The following is an 18890-nucleotide window of genomic DNA, read 5'->3' on the forward strand; positions in this document are numbered from 1 at the left end:
CTGCTCCTCCTCCCGCTGCTCCTCCTCCCGCTGCTCCGCCCGCTGCTCCCGCCGCCCGCCCGCCCACCGAGCTCCGTGCCAGCTGAGCTCGGTGCTCAGCCAGCGCCAGCCCCTCATCCGACCCTCGGTGCGACTGTCGCCGGAGGGGAGATGTTCCCCCTACACCCCCGTTCCCCGATCCCCAGCAGTTTGAGCGCGGTTTGGTTGCCTTTGGGCAGGCGACACCCCACGTGGAGCTGTATTTATAGACAAATGCAAGCACAGCGAGGTAGCTGTCTGACTTTTTCCCCCTCTTCATTGCACTCCTCAGTCTGTAATTTCCTGTTTGCTTCTAAAGCTATTTTTACTAAGGAAAAAAAATAATGGTAACCATTTTTAACAGTTCTATCTGTTCACTAGCAGAATAAAGCAAAGATCAGAGTGACAGTAGCAGGCCCTGGCAGCACCCTCTCTGACCTGCTTGCTCCACAGCCCTTCTTCCATCCCAGCACATGTGGCTGGTGCTCCTTCACTGGCCAGCTCCCATCAGCCAGCCCCACATTACAACGTGAAAAACATATTAACCTTCATAGTTGTTTCTTTTTTATTTTTCTCTTTCTGGGGTACCGTTCTGAAGCTTTTGCCAGCTTTCTCATCAATAATAGAGGGTAGGGATGTCTACTGAAAATGAGTGTATCTACATGCGCATGTGTGGTAGAGAAGAAAATATCCTGGCCCTTGGGAGAATGGGATTTCTGAAAGAGCAGGCAGGACCCAAATGCCCAGGAGAAATCTGGAGGGGTTGACTCCTGCACAAGTGATACTCACATGGTCCCAGCACCAGCCATGCCTATAGAAGGGCTCTCAGGGCAATTCTGAGCTCGCAGCTCATCCAGCTGCCTGTGAGAGCCTCAGAGACCCAAAACTGCCAGGGAGCCACACACGGCGAGGCCCCAGGTGGGTGCATAAGCAGAAGTCAACTTCCCCCAGCCAGCCAAAGAGCCAAAACAATGATTTAAATGTCTCTCCAACAGTGTGGGCTTAGCTGGGCTTCAGGAGGCAAAGCTTGTGTGCAGGCAGGGATTGCCCTGCATTGCTGTGGCAGAGTAAAGCACAGACACAGCACAGCTGCTGCAGAGTTTGGTCAGTTCCAGTACCCTGTGGCCTTCCAAGCCCTTCTTCCTGGGCCGCCCACAAGCTCAGGATGACCTGTGGTCTGATGTAGACTAGACCAGTTCAGGTGGTGGTCATCTCCCCAAAGTGTCCTCAGCACCCTCCCTCTCTCCCCAACTAACCCACCAACATGGTTCATTTACCTTCAGGGCAGCCTGGATTTGTGGCCACAGATGCCAGGAGAAGATGAGGTGAGAGGAGTCCAGGTGTCTTCTTCAGGGATCCTTGCCTTCCAAGAGGCTGTGAGGAGCAGCTATGTCTGGCCGCAGGGAAGATCACAACTCTTGGATCTGGGGTACTCATAAAATCAAAGCTCCCACCATGCTGGCTTCCACTCCGGCTGTTCTGCAGAAATCCCCACGAGTAGCAACCTCATCATGCAATCCTCAGGGATTCCTACAGTTTTGTGTGCTCCTCCAGTGAAAAGCAAGGAAGTCTGAGCCACGAAGGAAGGTGTGGATCACCCCACCCAGCTCCTGCTGACCTAAAGATCCCCCTGGTCTTGTCTGTCCTCAGCCAGTCCAGGCTGCAGCCTTGCACAGCCTGTTCCCTTGCACAGCCGGGCTGTGAGGAAAGCCAGAAGGGGAAAGGCACCCTGCAGCCCGTCGGGTGGCACAGCCGCTGGGGACGGTCCCAGCCCTGCGGGGAGCTCGGGGCCGCTCAGCGCCGGCAGCCGGCGGGGACAGCCGGGGGAGCGGCGGGGCTGGCTGCACGGGAGCCGGAGGGCTGCAGCGCGGAGCACAAAGGCTCTCCCATCCTGGCCGCTCTGCCCTGGAAGGCAGCATGGGAACCGCTGCCCAGCGAGAATCTGTTCCTCATTATCCGCCCCGGCTGCCGACGGATCCCGGCTCCGTCACCGCTCGCGGTGCAGCCCCGGCCCGCTCACATCCCGTCAGCCGAGCAAATTCTGCACGGCTTCAGCAGCCAGAGCAGCGGGACAGACCAGGGCAGGGCTGGCATCACCTCCGGAGGTGATGCCAGAGGGAAAATGAATTGTTCCCTTCGCCAGCGGGCAGAGGAGGCTTCCAGTGAGAGCAGGGAAAATGGATGGCTGCTTCAGGTGCGAAGAGCAGGATGGCAAATGCAGAATTCAGGGCACATGTTCAGTCTGATCATAGGTGAGTGCAAGGAATAGACTGATATGTCTCAAAAATATTTGTACCAGATACAATTAGACTGAACACCTCTCCTGAATTCTGCATTTGCCTTCCTGCTGTTCTCCATGAAAACATGAGCATGGTCAAAGCCCCTGCCATGCTTTGTGTGAGTGAGAGGTGAGGACCTGGCTCCTATTCACTCTCTTCCCGCTGCTTCTACCTTTTTAGAGCAGTGTGAAAACCTCCCAAGAGGGTGTCAGAAGTGCCCCAGAAGCAAAGCAGGATCAGCAACTACATACATCAGCTGACAGCACCCTTACTGCAGTGGAGAATATGCAGCTGGCAGGTTCAAGAAAATTATATTTCTTGGACTTGGTACCTGTGAGACACAACTGGGTGCTAGTTCAAATCTGGAGCTTCCCAGAAGAATATATACATACACATGTATGTACATATACACACATATGTCAGAGAGAACCAGCTTTTGGAAGATAAGGCAGAGGGGAGCTACCAACAAGCTAGCACGCAGAAACCACAGCTCAGCTCTCCCCAGAGAAGCACTTGGAAGAACAAGAGGTAATAGGGACAACCTGCCCCAGGGGAAAATTTACTGAGCATAAGGAGAAATTAATTCTGTGCAAGACTGGTGTAGCTGTGGTGTGGTTCTGGGACAGGGACACTTGACACCTCCATCCTCAGGGACATTCCAGATCCAGTGGGACAGAGCTCTGAGCTACCTGGTCTAGCTTTGCTAGCAGCCCTGCATAGAGTTGGGATTGGACCATGGGCTTCCCAAGCCTCTTCCAGTCTGAAATTTACCTGATGCTCCAATGTGCATTGTGCAAAAGCGATGTGGCAATTTTGAGACTCACTTGTAAGATGGCCAACACCAACCCATTGCCATCAGCTCTTCCACAGAGCTGATGCCAGAGCTGCCTTACATCCCCTGCTGACTTCACAAGTTTTGGTACCACAGAGGAATTGGAGGAGCTCAGTATTGGAGAAAGCAAATGCCTGTGGGAAAAATGTGCAGATTTAATGGTAGGCTTTAAACAGAAGCCTGGGTGCAAAATGACAGGTCTGTGATAGTCTGTTCTGGGATGGGATTGCTTACAGTCACAGTCAGAGGGTTGTGTGTTCTGGGTTACAGTCTGACAAGGAGCTCCTGTGGTTGTGCCTTACTCTGTACTGGAGAAGCAGAAGTTTGGGAACATGCATTCGTGGTTTGGCCCACTCCTTATGTTTTTCCACTGAAGCACTTTAGTATTTTTAGTCTGAAGGAGATGACTCTGCTATGGTGGAAGGATCAGAGCAGTCCTGTGCAGGCAGGACACTCTAAGGTAAAAAGCAGAGAGTGAAGTACAAGAATAAGAACTGGCAAGGAGCCACCATCCCTGCTCACAACAATGCTGGGGTTGAGGGTGGGAGGAAAAGGCTCTGAGCTGCTGGCTGGTGGCATGGAAAGCCTGCACACAAGTCAGCTGCTAGGCTCAGATATCAGGATGAGAGGGCAGCAACCAGCCCCAGCATTTGCTGAAGCTGAGAAGTCTGCTTTCCCTCCTCTGAGGACCTGAAGGCCGCAGACACACCTCTTCCAGGAAACAACCTGGCCCACACAGCCTGGTGCACTGCCAAGGCAATTGTGGCTGCAGGCAATGCTGGCACAGAGGTCCAGCACGCAGAGCACAGCTCAGCCAGCAGCATTGTCAGTGGGATGCAAGGCAGATGGGGAATGTCATAAGGAGCAAGAGCTTCCACATGGGCCAGTGCAAAGCTAACAGGGCTAGGAGGTGCATTTTACCCTGCCAAAAAGGACCAGCAGTTAATGGTGGACGTCAGATTCAATGCAAGCCAAACACCTACCTTGTGAATCAAGTAAACCACATTTACTTTCCTTCAGGAAAAACAGCGACCAGAAGATCAAGGGAAGAACAAAACCAGCATACACCAATGCAAGGCTCCTGTGACCCCTTTAAAACATATTTTTGGCAAGGAGAGAGGACATGAGAAGATGTGGGCTCCCAGCATGCTGGTGGCTGTGCAGCCACAGCTCTGGGCAGAAGGGCCTGGTCTCTCACTGTCTGCTCCCTAGCAGAGCCTAATGATGGCTGCAGGCAAGCATCTCTTTGGAAAGAATTTCACATTTTCCACAAACTTTATGGAAACCAGGAAATCCAGTTAGGCACATCAAGAGAGGGGGGTTGGGGCCTTGGGTGGAGAAGAACAGAGAGGCACAGGAACATGATACCTGCGAAGGAGAACCAAACCAGGATGGGCAGAGGTATCCAGACAACAGATAGACCAGACCACAACATCTGCTCCAACTCCAGTTTATTGAACATTACAAAATACTGTGCATATATTTTCACATTATAACAATATCCTTGCAAATAATATATTAAGTCTTGAGTCATTTGTAGTGCCCATGGCTACAGAAAACACTGACCCAACTAGAGATTTAGTATGGCCCAATATCAGAAATCAAAACTAGAGTAAGTCATACCAGAAATGCAAAACTATATAAAAACCTTTTAAAAACCTCATGCTCATCTGGTGGAACAGGTACAGAGCTGAAGGGTCTCTCCTGAGCCCTGCTGGCAGGGCTGGGGGTCCCACCAGCTCACCTGCTCCACATTGGGCACATTCAGTGCATCCAAGTGTCCCCTTGGCACCTGCTGTCTCAGCAAACCCATAGAGCTGGAAAAGGCAGGCTTTTATCTGCTTGGAGCATTAACAGTCCAAGTTCCCATTTTTTCCAAAGAGGAGCAACCCACAACCCTCCTGTTCTGCCAGTGCCCAGCCATTGTGCTCTTTTGTGGCTAAACACTTCTTGGGGAGAAATTCTTGGCCCCTGGGGTCACACCAGAAGCAATTCATCGTGTGGGCCACCAGCTCTCCCCACCCTCTGCGGAGGGCACAGGGGTGGCTGGGATGCAGGCGTTGGGACAGACCTTTGAAGATGCACACTGCTCACACCCATCACCCCTGCTCCTGATGTACCTGACACCTGCTCCACTCCTTGCACCATGACCAGTCCTCCCAGCTGATGCACCCCAGGCAATTGGAGGGCCTGGGACGTGAGGAGAAGGGACCAAGGATGCTGTGCAGGGCAGCTGCCTCCCAGTAAATCCAGAAAGCTGAACACTGCAGCTGTTGGGAACACATCCAGGTGGCAGGCGTGAGACTGGCACAGCAGGTTGGCTGTTAGAGGAGTCCCTGTGCGTACAGGTTCACTAGTCCAGCTCCTGGTGGAGCCAAACCCCAGGAGCGCTGCTCCCAGTCCTGAGAAAGTCATGGCCTTGCCTCTGTGGTGCCTCCATAACCCAGGGAACACAGGGCTGTCATGGCAAGGAGCCTATCTCTGAGCTCCTGGCTGAGCTCCAAGCGTGCTGTGAGCACTGTGGCCACCTTGAAGTCAATGGCTCAGTCACTGGGTGTGGATGGACTCTTGTGAACCACCCCTGCTCTCAGCCCTTTTCCAAGAGGTCTCCTACTCACAGCCAGGCTGGAGATCAGCTCATACTCTTACACCTGTGAGCAGCCACCACCTCAGGGCAGCACAGCCACGACAGGATCAAGTCTGTTTGGGATCCCAGCCCTGGGAGAAATATCTCTAACCTCCCAGCTGCAGAGATGTGTAGGGACCAGAGAGAAAGAATGAGGTTTGGGATCTGTGCCTCCCTGGGTGGACAGGGGCTGGTACCTGCTGTTGCAGCACAAAGACCAGTTATTGACCAGGTTTGCATCAGTAGGTGCATGGGCAAAGCACACCCTGGAGTACAGCTCCAGGAGGAGTACTGGGTTCCCCTGCAACTCCTGGAGTTTATGGAGACACACACAAGCTTTGCAGTGCAAGACTGAGCAGTCAGCAGGTCACAGCCTGTCTGCAGCTCTCAGCCCCTTCACAATCCACAGGGTGCCTCAGAGGTGGCTTGCTCTGTTGAACATCAGCCACCTGGGCTCTGCAGTGGGTGGCATCCTGCCCTGCTCCTCTGTGGCCATCAAAGGCTGCAGCTCCTGCTGCTCAGGACCGTCCGGGCTGCTGTCACTCTGTGACCGGCCGCTCTTGGAGATGTGGCTGGGGAACTGGAAGCAGGAGCTCTGCTCTGGCATCGCCTGGCTTGCAGACTGAGGTTGCTCCTCCAGCACAGGGCAGGCAAATCTCCTGTGCTGAGGTCCGCTCTCGATGCCTGGGGGGGAAGCAATGCTCTCCAGGGAGGAGATGCTTTGGTTCCATGCCTTCTGCATATCCACGGGCACAATTTTGGTGGTCTCCGAGGAGACATAAACAGCCAGATCAGTCTGGTCTCCTTTCCATGGCAGCTCCTTCTCTGCCAAGGTGGGCGATGGAGGGATGATGCAAGGGCTGGGGCAGACATCCAGGCTGCCTGGAGATGCAGATGGAGGGACAGTGAGAGGGAGCTTGCACAGCTCTCAGTCTCTCCTTGGACCCTGCAAACATTGCAGAACCAACCACTACCAAATGGCCATAGAATCCTAGAATATCCTGAGTTGGAAGGTACCCACAGGGATTATGGAGTCCAACTCCTTGCCCTATGCAGGAAAACCCCAAGAACCACACCATGTGCTGGCCCAGGGATGCAGGACACAGGGAGGCTCTGCCATGCCTCCAGAGGACAGTGGTTCTCCCATTCATGCTCTGTTGACTTTGGTTTTGCCCAGGCCAAGGCAGTTTTGCTCCACAGGCAGAGGAAGGACAAGCTACCCAGTGGCAGCTGCCCCAGCATGAAGCATTGGTGCCTACCAGGAGTTGTCTTTCCCTGCAGGACCTCATCAGTAGCTCGAGCAACAAACACAATCCCCTCATCATCCTCTTTCTCCGTCTCTGAGCTATCGCTCTCCTCCTCCTCTGAGCTGACCATCACCAGGACAGGAGCTGCAGGCAGATGGAGGGGGTCAGTTTGGTGCTAGCACAACCCTGGGTGATGTCATCCCACCGAGCTGGCAGTGGGCAGGCACAGCAGGTGCTCCCACCCCACACCACCAGGTCCCCTTGCCAGGACCTGCCATCCTCACCTGCCACTGGCCTTACCTGCATCCTGCCAGGGGACATTTCTGTGAGTCTTCCCGTTGGGTGCCTCTTTGGTCAGAGATATGTTCTTCTGTGGAAGAAGAGGAACTGGCTGGGACCTGCCCTGTGCAAAGCCCTAAACCCAATAGGGGATTCTGCGAGCCAGCCAACATTGGGCATGCAGATTCCCACCCTGGTTACATGGCAGATGGTTTCTAGTCCTTAGGCTTTGCATCTTCATAGCCCCACAATGAACTGCTCAGCTGCAATGGCTTCAAAAACCTCCAAACAAAAGAAGATACCTAAGGCTCAATTTAAGGTGCAGTGCCACAATTCTGAGCCTGGATCTGCACCAACATTGAGGTTGTTTTATACTGAGTGCTCTTGCAAAACAAACCTGTGGCTCTTCCAGGGCTTTGCTCAGTGAAGAGCCACCCCACAGCACTGATGGCATGCTGGGGACACATGGACACACAACACCTGAACACTCACATGCGACATCAACAGGAGAAGAGATGAGACGCTTTCCCCTCTGGCTCTGGAGCTGCTGATGCCCTGCAGCACCTCACACCCCAAAAAGGACCTCTCTTACTGCATCCTGGGGTGGCCAAACCTCAGAGCTAGGAAAAGAACAGGAGCTTGGGGAGGACTTGCCTTCTTCCTGCCTTTTTCCTTCAACCTGGCCTTGCTCTTGGAGGAGCAGACATTGTGCTTTGTGGACTTGAAGGTCTCCAGACGCCTCTTCATGTTCTGCCGGAAGATTTCTTTATCTTGGCGCTCTTGTTTATCTGGAGAGATGAAGTGACGGCTGTAGCTGGCCTTGTACTGGCCGAGGGAGAGGCAAAGAGACACAGGGTGAGCAGCTGGCCCCACAGAGCATTGTCCACCCCTGCTCCTCTTGCGGGTGCTGCTCCCCTCGGGGTCAGCCGCACGCCGTGGCCCGGGAGTGCTCACCCGCCGGCGGGGCTTGTAGAGGCTCCCCCGCAGCACGTGGTGCATGGCAGCATCCTCCTTGTCCCGGCGGCTTCGCACCGTGTCGATCACCTGCAGGTCCAGGCACGCGCCGCTCCCGCTCTCCCTCCTGCGGGGAGATGGACGGGCTGGCTCCGTGCCCACCGTGTGCCAGCCCCCTGCCAGCCCTGGTGCAACCCACCCCCAGGGACGAGGGCAGCTGTGAGGTCCAACGAGGCCTGTCCAGGAGCTCGGAGGGATGGTTGTACTCACAGGAGGTTTGTGACTGATGACTCTGACATGGACGTGCGGCTGGGCATGGAGGGCAGCGCCAGCTTGGCAGCTGAGAGCACGTGGCCACCCTGGGAGGTGGGAGGACAAGGCTGGCATCAGGACAGCAAGGACCCAGCTGGGATGGGCAGGTCCCCATTGCCTGGCCAGAGGGTGAACATGTGGCCATACATGAAGGGAACCTCTACTGCCAGGACCACCCTGCCGCCTGGACACCACTCCTGCCTGTACCTGATCGACAAAGCTGATAGCATCACGGATGTTCAGCTTGTAGTAAACATCCCAGATCTCATCCCGCAGCCTGTAGGCAGATTTCCGCATCAGGAGCTGGCTCAGGTATTTCTTGTCAAACTGCTCCCACCTGCCATGAGATGAAGACACAGTTTAGCTTCCACAGGCTACCATGGCCAGGGATATCTACCCAGACAAGGCTGAGAGTCCCAAGTATGGTGAAGGGAGGCTGGGCATGCAGGACCTGGCTGTGCACAGGGACACGCTCCCAGGGAGGGGACATGGTGACCCTTCAGCCTGCCCAAGAGGAAGCCAGACACCAGCGGGTCTGTGGGAGGCAGTGGGAGTAGAGCTGGGGCCACCCTGCTGGAGCACTTCCCCTGCAGGAAACAGGCTTTTTGCATCCTTTTCCTGTCCCTGTGCTGCAGATAAACACTGCCCAGGCAGGAACAGGGCTGTTCCTTCCTCAATGCCCAGATCAGTTCCATCCATGAGGAGGCAGAAAGTCATTGCCAACATGGACACCCCAAGTTCTGACCTTGGCAAGTAATGCCAGCTCCACAGCATCCCCAGCCATACCTGCCTGACCTCTCTCTGTGATGCTTTTGTGATCCTGGTCTGCTGCACAGAGGCAGCCAGATGGTACCTATCCAGACTGATGGGCAGACACAGAGGCTTCCTGGTCCTGCTGCCCTGCCCACAGCAGGGGTGTCCTCCTGTGAGAACCCCAGCATGTCCCTGTGGCTGGCATGTGTCTCCCATTCACTAGCAGTCAGCAGAGGATCCAGTCCAAGACACTCACTTGTCCCGCCAGTAGTGGTAGCCGTGGTGCCCCACGATGTCCTCCACCGCTGCCAGGATGTGGTCAAACGCCTTGAGTGAGGGGAAGAGGGTGAGTGGTGGCAAGGCTGTGGGTGCCCCGGGTGCCAAGGTGATACCTGGCCCTTGCCCAGCCCCACGTGTGAGGGAGCCCAGCAGCCTCTGGTGCTATCACCTACGTGCTCATGCAGCTCCTCGTTCAGTGTGGGTTTGTGGTGGTCACTGCGCTTCACCTTCAGCCACGTCACCAGGGGTTTGATGGTGAGGCCCTAGAATGGCAGGAGAAGGCAAGGGAAAGACTGGGAGGGCAAGAGGGTGCATGGCTGGGGCATAGGGAGCAGAAGCAGCATGAAGTGACTGGGGACAGTGGCTGTGTCAGCCATGCATGCCCCTACCAACCCGACCCCTGTGCCATGGTGTACACCCCCAGCCATCATTTCCCTAGACTTATATTCATCCTCCCCGTGGCTTCCCTTCCCAGGGCACTGAACCCCGGAGCTGGGGCCCATCAGCAGCTCTGTGAAGAGGGCAGCCTGGACAGGCATGCACTCTTGGAGCTCCTGGAGCCAGTCCCAGAACAAAATACCAGTGGGAAAAGAATGTGGGCCACGGCCCCACCATCGCAACAGTCGCCACAGCAGTCCTGCACACCTGCTGATGGACGGCATGTTAGAAAGCACCGAGGACCAAAGGTCACTTGAAAAAAGATACCTTCCCAAAGCACATGTCCCCAGGCCAGTTCTGGGGCAAGAAAGCAGCACAGGAGGAGGGCACAGTGCCCATCCTCACCTGTACAATGACAGTGAAGAACACCACCACGATGGTCGTTGCCACGAAGTAGTCCTTGGCTTTCACCTTTTCCCTGTCCAGCAGGATGACCAGGGCGAAGGCCACGGCCCCACGGAGGCCACCATATGACATGACCACCTGGTCAATCCTGTCCAGGGGGATGAGGCGGAAGCGGTTGAGCACGTATGTCTGGAGAACAACACCTGGGGAGGAAGAAGGAGAGCCTGGAATGCTGGGAGAACCCTGCCTGCTCCAGGAGACAGCACAAAATCCCAGCCAGGATCCATGACTGGCCTTGTGCCCCAAGCTTTCCTGGGCAATATCCCTTTTTGGCATGAAAAGGGCTGTGTGCTACTGGCCACACACATAGCAGGACAGACTGACCCACGGCTCTGAAGAGCAGGATAAAGAACAGGGTGCCCAGCACCAGTGCCGTGTCCCATGTCCACTTGGAGGTGTCCACAGCCGAGATGCCCAGAAACATGAAGATGATGGTCTCTGAGCTGCTGGCCAGTGTCTTCATGGTGTACTTGACTGTGGTACGGGATTTCTGGGAGATGTTGGCTTCCACATACTTCTTGCAGCAGATCCCACAGAAGGTGACTCTGCAGAGGGGCAGAAGGAGCTGGCATGGCCCTACGGCGGGATGAGGAGTGGGTCTACTCACTGCCTCTTGCTGCTCAGCACTGCAACCTCAATCTCCTGGCTTCCCCTGGGGGACACCGCAGTACTCACGCCAGGATGGCGGAGAGCGAGACCATCTCGGCGGCAAGGTACGCGACGTAGGCCAGGAGGAAGACGAAGAGCGGCTCGATGATGCGCACGCGCTTGGTGAACCGCGTGATCAGGGCCAGCAGGAAGGCGAAGAGCAGCCCCACGGCTGTGCCCCCCAGGCTCACCAGGAAGAAGGAGGCTGATGGGAGGAGAAGTCTCATTTGAACCATAAGCAAGTGGGCCCAGCTCCTGTGCCCCACAGCCATGCCGTGCTGGGCTGGCCAAGAGCCATGTTTCCACCCAGGTCCCCTCCAAAGCATCCCATGGAGCACAAAGCTTCAGATCATCCCAAAGCATTCCCTGGAGCACCTCTGCTGTGGGAACCAACTGATAGAGTAAGGATTGTTCAGCCTGGAGAAAATTATTGGGAGACCCCCCCAGTAGCTAAAGGATACTCCAAAAAAGCTGGAGAGGGACTTGGAGAGGGACATGGAGTGACAGGACAAGGGGGAATGGCTTCAAACTGACACAGGGCAGGGTTAGATTGGGTATTAGGAAGAAATTCTTCCCTGTGAGGGTGGTGAGGCCCTGGCACAGACTGGCTGTCCCCTCCCTGGAAGTGTTCAAGGCCAGGTTGAGTGGGGCTCTGAGCAAGCTGGTCTAGTGGAAGGTGTCCCTACTCATGGCAGGGGGGCCTGGAACAAGGTGGCCTTTAAGGTCCCTTCCAGCCCAAACAGTTCTGCAGTTTTGTGCTGATGGCTGGCATGTGACACATGGAGATGACAGAGCTGTGGTGCTCAGTGCCCACCCCACAGGACAATGGCTCCTGTGCTTGCCCCGCTCCACTTCCAAAAGAGAGGAAGAGGTGGAGGGGCTGGTATGGCAATTACTCACCTACCCCCTTCACGTAGTCTGTGGCGTGGATGTGCGCTGGGCCCAGCTCCACAAAAGAGTTGAAGACCTTGTATAGCACCTGCAGGCAAGGCAAACCCCTTGAGAAATGCAGGGCATTGCCCTGCCTTGAGAGGGGCAGGAAGGGTCCTGTGGAAGAGGCATTTTCCACCCCAGACCTGTCCAGCAACAGATCATTTCAGCAGGCAAAGGCTACCGGGGCCAGGAGACAGGAAAGGCCAAGAGAGCATGGCCTGGGTCTGCCCCCAGCTCAAGGAGGTCACCTGCATCCTCTGCCCATCCTGGGGAATTCCAGCACCTTGGACCATGTTGGGCTCAACATTAGAGTCCCACAAGCTGCAACTCACCACGGTGACAGCATCATTCAGGAGAGACTCGCCAAACACAATGATGAAGAGGGTCTCATTAACATGGACCTCTTCGAAGACAGCCAGGACTGCCACAGGGTCCACAGCTGAAATCAGGCTCCCAAAGAGCAGGAAATCCATCAGCCCAGCTTCAACACCTGGATCTGTTAAGACAGAAGGGCCAAGGTCAGGCAAACCAGCCACCCCAGAGCCCCTCTCACCAGGTGGAAACAAGCCTATCCCTCATCTGATCCAGTGACTTGGCTGCAGCACCTCAGCTGGGAGTGCAGTAGGAGGAGCCCAAAAGTGTTCCCAGACCTCCAGGATGCCCCTGGAAAAGTGGGACTCAGTGCATTCTTGTTGCAACATGAGAGAAGCATGAGGGATGTCCCTGTTGGCACCCAGGTGCATCACTGCTCCTCCAGCAGGTACCACCAAAGGTGGCTCAGCAGCCCCACCTCAGCTCCAGGCATCAAGTGGCTCCTCAGGGCTCAAGAGAGCTCAAAACACAGCCCAGGCCAGCCAGGGCCAGTGGCTCCAGCCAAGGACAGGGAACATGGCAGCGAGCCAGCAACGCTAGCCAAGGTCAGCAGACAAAAATAGCAAAGACATGAGTCAGCCCAGTGCCAAGCAGGGCCCGTCTGTCCTGCACGCTTGACCGTCCTGCCAGAGCACCATTCCCAGGATGTCAGGACCCTGCTCGTGCTGCAATTCCTAGGAATCCACAGCAGGGAGAGGCAGTGGGCTATGAAATTGGGGGTGCTTTGCACCTCCAACCTATTTTCTGGGGATGTGGTTGAAGCTGGGCAGCCCTGCACACCCACCCATGAGCCCGGCCCGGTGCAGCCCCCAGAGCGCGGTGCCAGTGGCGAAGGAGTTCCAGAGCGTGCCCACCACCGCGTAGGTGAGGATGGCACCGATGTTGTCAAAGAACAGACGGCTGGGCATGAAGTACCCCGAGTCCAGGACAATGGGGGGCAGAAGGAAGAGGAAGAACATGTTTGGCTCCAGCTGGTACTCGGCTTTCTTTGCCACAGCCAGCACGATCCCTCCCAGGCCCAGCCCCAGCAGGATGAGAAGGCAGCTCTCCGGGACGACAGATGTCACCTTCCTTGACAGGTGGAAAACTAGAAGAAAAAGAAGTATGAGAGCATCAGCCAAACAGGCACATAGACAGAGCATCCCAAATCCACAGGTTTCACAGAAATGTTGGGTGATGTATGATGGATGGGAGGAGAACAAGGGAGCACCTATGGAAAGGCTGCTTCATGGCCACATGTGCACAAAAGACCTTCCAGCTACCTCCCAGGTCAGGATTTCAGGTCCCTGACTCTTCAGGATTTCCCTCTCCCTCTCAGCCACTGTTTAATAAGCCAATCAGCCAGGCATTTTACTTTTCTTGGCTTCTGGTATCTGCACTTAAAGGTTTGAAACAGGCAGTGAGCACGTTCACAGTGTCACGAGCGCTGCTGGCTGCTGTTCAAGTGAAGAAATTTTGGTACAGCAGGTCGTGTTACCCCACTTGGAGATGAGGATGCTCAGCCCTAGTGATAGGGTGACCTTGTTTGCATCCATCTGAGCAAGCAGCCAGAGCAGCATGCAAACCACTGCAGCACAAGCCATGCCCGTGCACAACCTCCCTCAGCACCAGCTAACCTACCTGCATGCAAAAACACAGGCACTTGGGAGCTGCAGATTTAGAGATGCTTGGAATAATCTGTTTATTCCATGCAAGGTTTGGGCCAAATCTTAAACTGCCGTGGAACAGGATGTATTTTCTAAAGCAAGCAGAGGATGCCCTGCTATTCATCCATCAGTAATGTGGCAGTGAGCCTGTGCTCAGGCACAAGCCAGCAGGATGCCATGCCAGCCAGCACAGGGGATTTGTTCCTCCAGGTACCCTTGTCCCCCACATCAGGGTGTCCTGTGTAATCCCAAATCAGTCCAGCTTCCAGGAAGGCAAGCCCACCCATCCCTGGGGCTTTCTCCTCACTAGTATAAGGTGCTTTATTTTTGCTGCCCCTCCAAAAGGGCATTGCTTGGGGAAAGGCTATTGAGGTCACAGTGATTTTGTCCCCCCATCACTGAGTTCTGCCATCACTTGTGACATCCAGCATCTGTCGCATGACTTGACCATCAGATGAAGAAAATTCCTGGGGAGTGGGCTCCTCCAGGCACTTCGAGAGCCACCTCTGTCCTTGTGCACCCAGCAGGTACAAGGGACATCAGGGTAGGCTCTGAGCCATCACTTGGCTGCAAGCCCAGCCCAGCTGCCAACCCCAAAACCCAGTCCCTAAAGCCCTTTAGCTGGACTAAAGGTGCCCATTGCTTGTGCCAGGCTATCTCTCCAGAAGGAAAGTTGTGCTATGGTCGTGCACCAACTCTGGGTCATGCAGCTGCTTCCCTCCTCTGGAATTAGGGACAGACCATAATGCCTAGCCCAGGAACTCCAGGTCTCCAGTGGTGTATACCTGGAGAGGAGCCCAGGAACAGGCAGTACTTCATCAGTAGGTTTCCATGTCTCTATGCCCTTGTCATTTTCTTCTGAACCTGTCCCGGTCCTGCTCTATCCTGGGACAGGTCCCAGTGTCCCTGAGATGTGGACAGACAGAGAACTGAGGCTGTGGCCTCCTGATGCTCTTCCTTTCTCCTTCCCAGCACCTCTTAGGTGATTTTCTTTCCTTTACCATGGCTGAGCTCTGAATTAGAGGAGATAATTCAATGACAAAGATCTGGTTCACAACCAGAGACAACATCGTTGAGCCCATCACTCAATGTGCAGTCTAAGAGCTGCTTTTCCTTTAGTAGATGACCTCAAGAGGTTTCATCTTGGCACAGTAAGCCCCATCCATGCCCCAGCACTGGCTCCCTGCCACAATACAGCAGGAGCACTGCTGCAGCCAGCAGGGGCAGAGCAATGAGCACGGGGGCAGTGTGATCTGCAGCTCCACCACCAAGCACCTCAATAAGAAAGAGCACCCAGGCCAAGCCTGTGCCATAGCCCTGCCACTGAACACCCCAGCCACAGAGCCTGGGGCACCCCCCCTCAGCCCCAGCCACCTCTGCTCACTGCTATGGGCTGCAATACAGCCCTGGAGACTGTGGTGATATGGACACTACAGCCCTCCAAGCAGACCCACAGCCTGAGGAAAACCTGGCTGGGCTTCATCCAGGTCAAATTCCTGCAAAATGACTGCACAAGTCACTGCAGGGCCCTGTTCACCCCACATAAGCTGCCTTCACCCGTGGACGAATGGTGCTCACTCAGCGCCTGCAGCAGGCTGTGAAGCCGCTTCCCACCCACGGGAACAAAGCTCTGAAGTTTTCAAGAAGGGAACGAGGCGTCCAGCCCCTTTCTGCATTCTCAGGAACATTGCCAAGATCCCTGCTCTCTGCTTCGGCAACCCATCTGCATTCCCCGTGCTGTGGAGCTATGTCCTGGCTGGCTGGAGGGACCCAGGAGAGCGCGCAGGGATGTTGTGGGGACATGGGTCCTGGCTGTCATCCATCATGGAAGTGTTCAAGGCCAGGCTGGATTTGAGCCACCTGGTTTAGTGGGAGGTGTCTCTGGCCATGGAAGGGTAGTTAGAAAAAGATAATCTCTAAAGTCCCTTCCAACTCAAACCATTCTATGGTTCTATGATTGTTTTCACCAAGCCAGAAACTTGGTCAAATAAAGGAGAAGCATCAATGGGAAAGATCACACTTCAAAAATGTCCTGGCTGATGGGGAAAGCTGCCACCCTTCCCAGGAAATGGCAGCACATGAGCTCCCCTGTGTCACAAGGAGCAGCCAGTGGGGACAGACTGAACGAGGTCTAATTTTATACACACTAGTCAAGGATTTCAGCACTAAAGGTTCCCACAGCAACAGTAACTTAGCCACATGTGAAATAACTTCAGAGACATAATCCATACTCAGGCATCCATAATAAAGGATTTGCCACTGAGATAACTCGAAAACCTACCTCCAGAGCTTGGGAAATGGCAGAACACCTAAACCAAGACATGAGCAGCTGGAGACAGAGGTGATGGTGCAAGGAGAGATGGTTACAACCCACGACAGTGCTGCTACATAAAAAACCATCTGTCTGCTGGCAGACTCCTGCCCGTGGGGCAGCTATGTGTAAGGAGAGTGTTTGGGGCAATGCTTATCAGCTCTGTGCTCCCCACATCCTGTGCTCTGACTGTGGATGGAAAAGGCAGCAAAGCCCGGATGATGCCTCACTGTGCAGGAAGGCAACACCCAAGCCAGTTTTTCCCTGCCCCGGGTGTTTGCTGGCTTGGGTCATCCCAGCATCGTGACTGCCTCTGAGAACAGAGCCCACAGTGTCATTCCCCCATCACCCGGGCATGGGGCCGCTTCCTCCCCTGCAGTCACAGGGCTGTAAGCTGGCAGCCCAGCGCCACCACCACAACGGGTCCTCTGCGCCAGCCTACGCCCAGCGTCCACGGCTGCCACAGCTGGCTCTGCCCTCTCCGCTCCCCAAAATCCTCCACCCCTGGTTCATCTCCTCTGTGGACTCCTGTGCACCCTGGGGACTGCACGTGCCATCTCTGGCACCCATGGCAGGGTGCTGCCTGCAGCAGTGCCTCCAGGTCTGGGTGTCGCTGTTGGCTCCAGGCTCTGGAATCCATTGGACCCATGGGATACACTACCGGCAGCTTGCAGCTATCAGCCATCAGGGCTGTGACTCACAGACAGAGGAGACTGGCCACCAGCCTCAGGCCTGTGGCGGATCTGGGGATTTGGGAATGATCCCAACTCAAGCTCCCCTGCACCCACCTGCACAAAATCCAGGGTGGCTGAGGGGAGCACGTCAATGGAAACCTGCACAGAGAACAGCTCCAGGGAGAGGTTGGAGAGAAGAAAACTGCCAGGGAACGGAATTTTCTCTCTGATCTTCTGCAGGTAGGAGGGACACACTCGGCAGCTGGAGGTGGCACAGCTACAGCAGTGTTGTATTTTTAAACTCATGATACCTTTTAATTCATTCCTCGCGAGGTTTTAGGTCTCTCTTGCGAGAAGGGAGGGAAGGAGAGGAACGGAAGATCCACAATGATGCTCGGGACAGGAAGAGGCCAGCTGGTGGTCACAGCTGTAGCTGTCCCCTGTGTAACGAGTGCTGCTGCACATCCCTGGCTGATCAGAGGTTCCCCTGCCTAACTCTGAACCCGCATTTCTTGATCCAACTCGAAACTAAGAGGTTGTCTGTGCCCCCAGCATGGGGGCTGTGCCCACAGTGGGGTCCCTGAGGAGAAAACCTGGCTCAAGGTCACGATCTCATCCCCAGCACAGCAGGCGGGGGCACTGTAGGGGTCAGCCCTGTGGGTACCCCTGCTCAGCACCCACACACGGGTGTCCCCTCCCCAGCACCCCGGATGCTGGTGGGGAGCCCAGCCCTGCGCAGCTCACACACATCCTCATTGTGCCTTCCCACGCAGCCTCTCAGAGCAGAGCCTCCCCCGGCTGCGTGGTCCTGTGCTGGGGAGCACAAGAGTCCAAGGCCAACCCAATTTTGAGTGACCCACCGGAGGAGACTGCAGGCACCTGCTGGGGGCACATCCAGCCTGGCACCGGCACCACCGAGCCTTTCCCGGGGCTGTGCGGGAACAATGGCTTCCAGACCACAACGGCAGGTGCTGTGCCAGCCTTTGGGAACACGGGACATCCCTTGGGGCTTCTGTTCTCATGAACTATCCATCCTCTATGCCCACCCATCTATTCATCCATCCATCCCTTGCAGGAAAAGCTAGCCCGGACCCCCACCTTTTCCTTCGGGTGATACCTTCAGCCCGTCGCCTCACACCATCCCACGGCAGGGCACGGAGGATGTGGGATGTTCCCCGACCTCCACAACCCAGCTGAGGGTGGTGACCAGCCGGATTTGTCCCCATGACCCGTGTCCCGGCGTGCGGTGACACCCCTCGTCCCGGGTGCCCCCGCGCCCGCCGGGGATGCCGCATCCCCCCTGCCTGCCCGGGGGTGGGCACGGCCTCTCCCGGGGCACCGGAGAGGGTGGGGACACGGGGACACTCACCGATCTTGGCCAGGCTGGCTACCAGGATCCAGGCGGCCACCAGGCAGGGCGCCTGCACCTCCCGCCACTGCCACCGCAGCAGCTCGGCTCCCGCCGGGGCGGCGGGGCCGGGGGAGGCCGCCGGGGGCTGCATGGCCCCGCCGCTCCCGCCGCTCCGCTCCGCCGCGCTCCCGGGGCCGGTCCCGGCCCCCGCCCGCGTCACGCGCACGTGGGGATGCGCCGGGACGGCCCCCGAGCCCCACGCCACGGGCCCCGCCCCGAGCGGCACCGGCCCGCCCCGGAGCTCGGCACCCCCCGTGCTGCCCCGGGCCTTAGCACCTGCCCCGGACCCCAGCACCACCCCGCTCACCCCTTGCATCCTCCCCCCTGTCCCAGCTCATCTGCACCCTCCCGGAGCCCCCTGCTAGTCCCCTGCCCCCATCTCAGTCCTTTCTGCAATGTCCCGGTGCTACCTGCATCACCCTAGTCCCCCATGCCCTCCCCCCCGTGCCTCTGCTTTGTCTGAGTCTCCCCAC

General features: G+C 56.2%; 1 protein-coding gene across 4 annotated transcripts; it reads right to left on the bottom strand.

The window, feature by feature from the left end:
* Positions 1-4563: 4563 nt before the first annotated feature.
* On the bottom strand, positions 4564-18528 carry SLC9A5 (solute carrier family 9 member A5). 4 transcript variants are annotated; one of them, XM_015640313.1, is made up of 16 exons: positions 18376-18528; positions 13160-13462; positions 12336-12499; positions 11971-12049; positions 11098-11275; positions 10747-10967; positions 10363-10565; positions 9753-9842; positions 9557-9627; positions 8755-8884; positions 8506-8594; positions 8236-8362; positions 7936-8106; positions 7303-7372; positions 7015-7146; positions 4564-6637 (listed from the first exon to the last, which is right to left on the bottom strand). In XM_015640313.1, the coding sequence occupies exons 1-16, from the start codon at positions 18506-18508 to the stop codon at positions 6171-6173; spliced, it is 2628 nt and encodes an 875-aa protein (XP_015495799.1). In that variant the 5' UTR covers positions 18509-18528; the 3' UTR covers positions 4564-6170. The 4 variants fall into 4 exon arrangements, with proteins under 4 accessions (XP_015495799.1, XP_033373089.1, XP_015495801.1 ...); XM_033517198.1 differs by lacking the exon at positions 18376-18528 and adding an exon at positions 17121-17206; XM_015640316.3 differs by having other exon boundaries at positions 6431-6701.
* Positions 18529-18890: the final 362 nt, after the last annotated feature.

Source organism: Parus major, chromosome 11 (genome assembly GCF_001522545.3).
Source record: "Parus major isolate Abel chromosome 11, Parus_major1.1, whole genome shotgun sequence".
Lineage (NCBI taxonomy): Eukaryota > Metazoa > Chordata > Aves > Passeriformes > Paridae > Parus > Parus major.

Excerpts from the sequence above, each read along its gene's own strand:
- SLC9A5 (XM_015640313.1), bottom strand. The coding sequence starts at position 18,508 with ATGCAGCCCCCGGCGGCCTCCCCCGGCCCCGCCGCCCCGGCGGGAGCC. Across the intron at positions 9,628-9,752 it reads ACGAGGAGCTGCATGAGCAC|GCGTTTGACCACATCCTGGC; the intron begins GTAGGTGATAGC and ends CCCTCACTCAAG. Across the intron at positions 8,595-8,754 it reads CTATCAGCTTTGTCGATCAG|GGTGGCCACGTGCTCTCAGC; the intron begins GTACAGGCAGGA and ends CCCACCTCCCAG.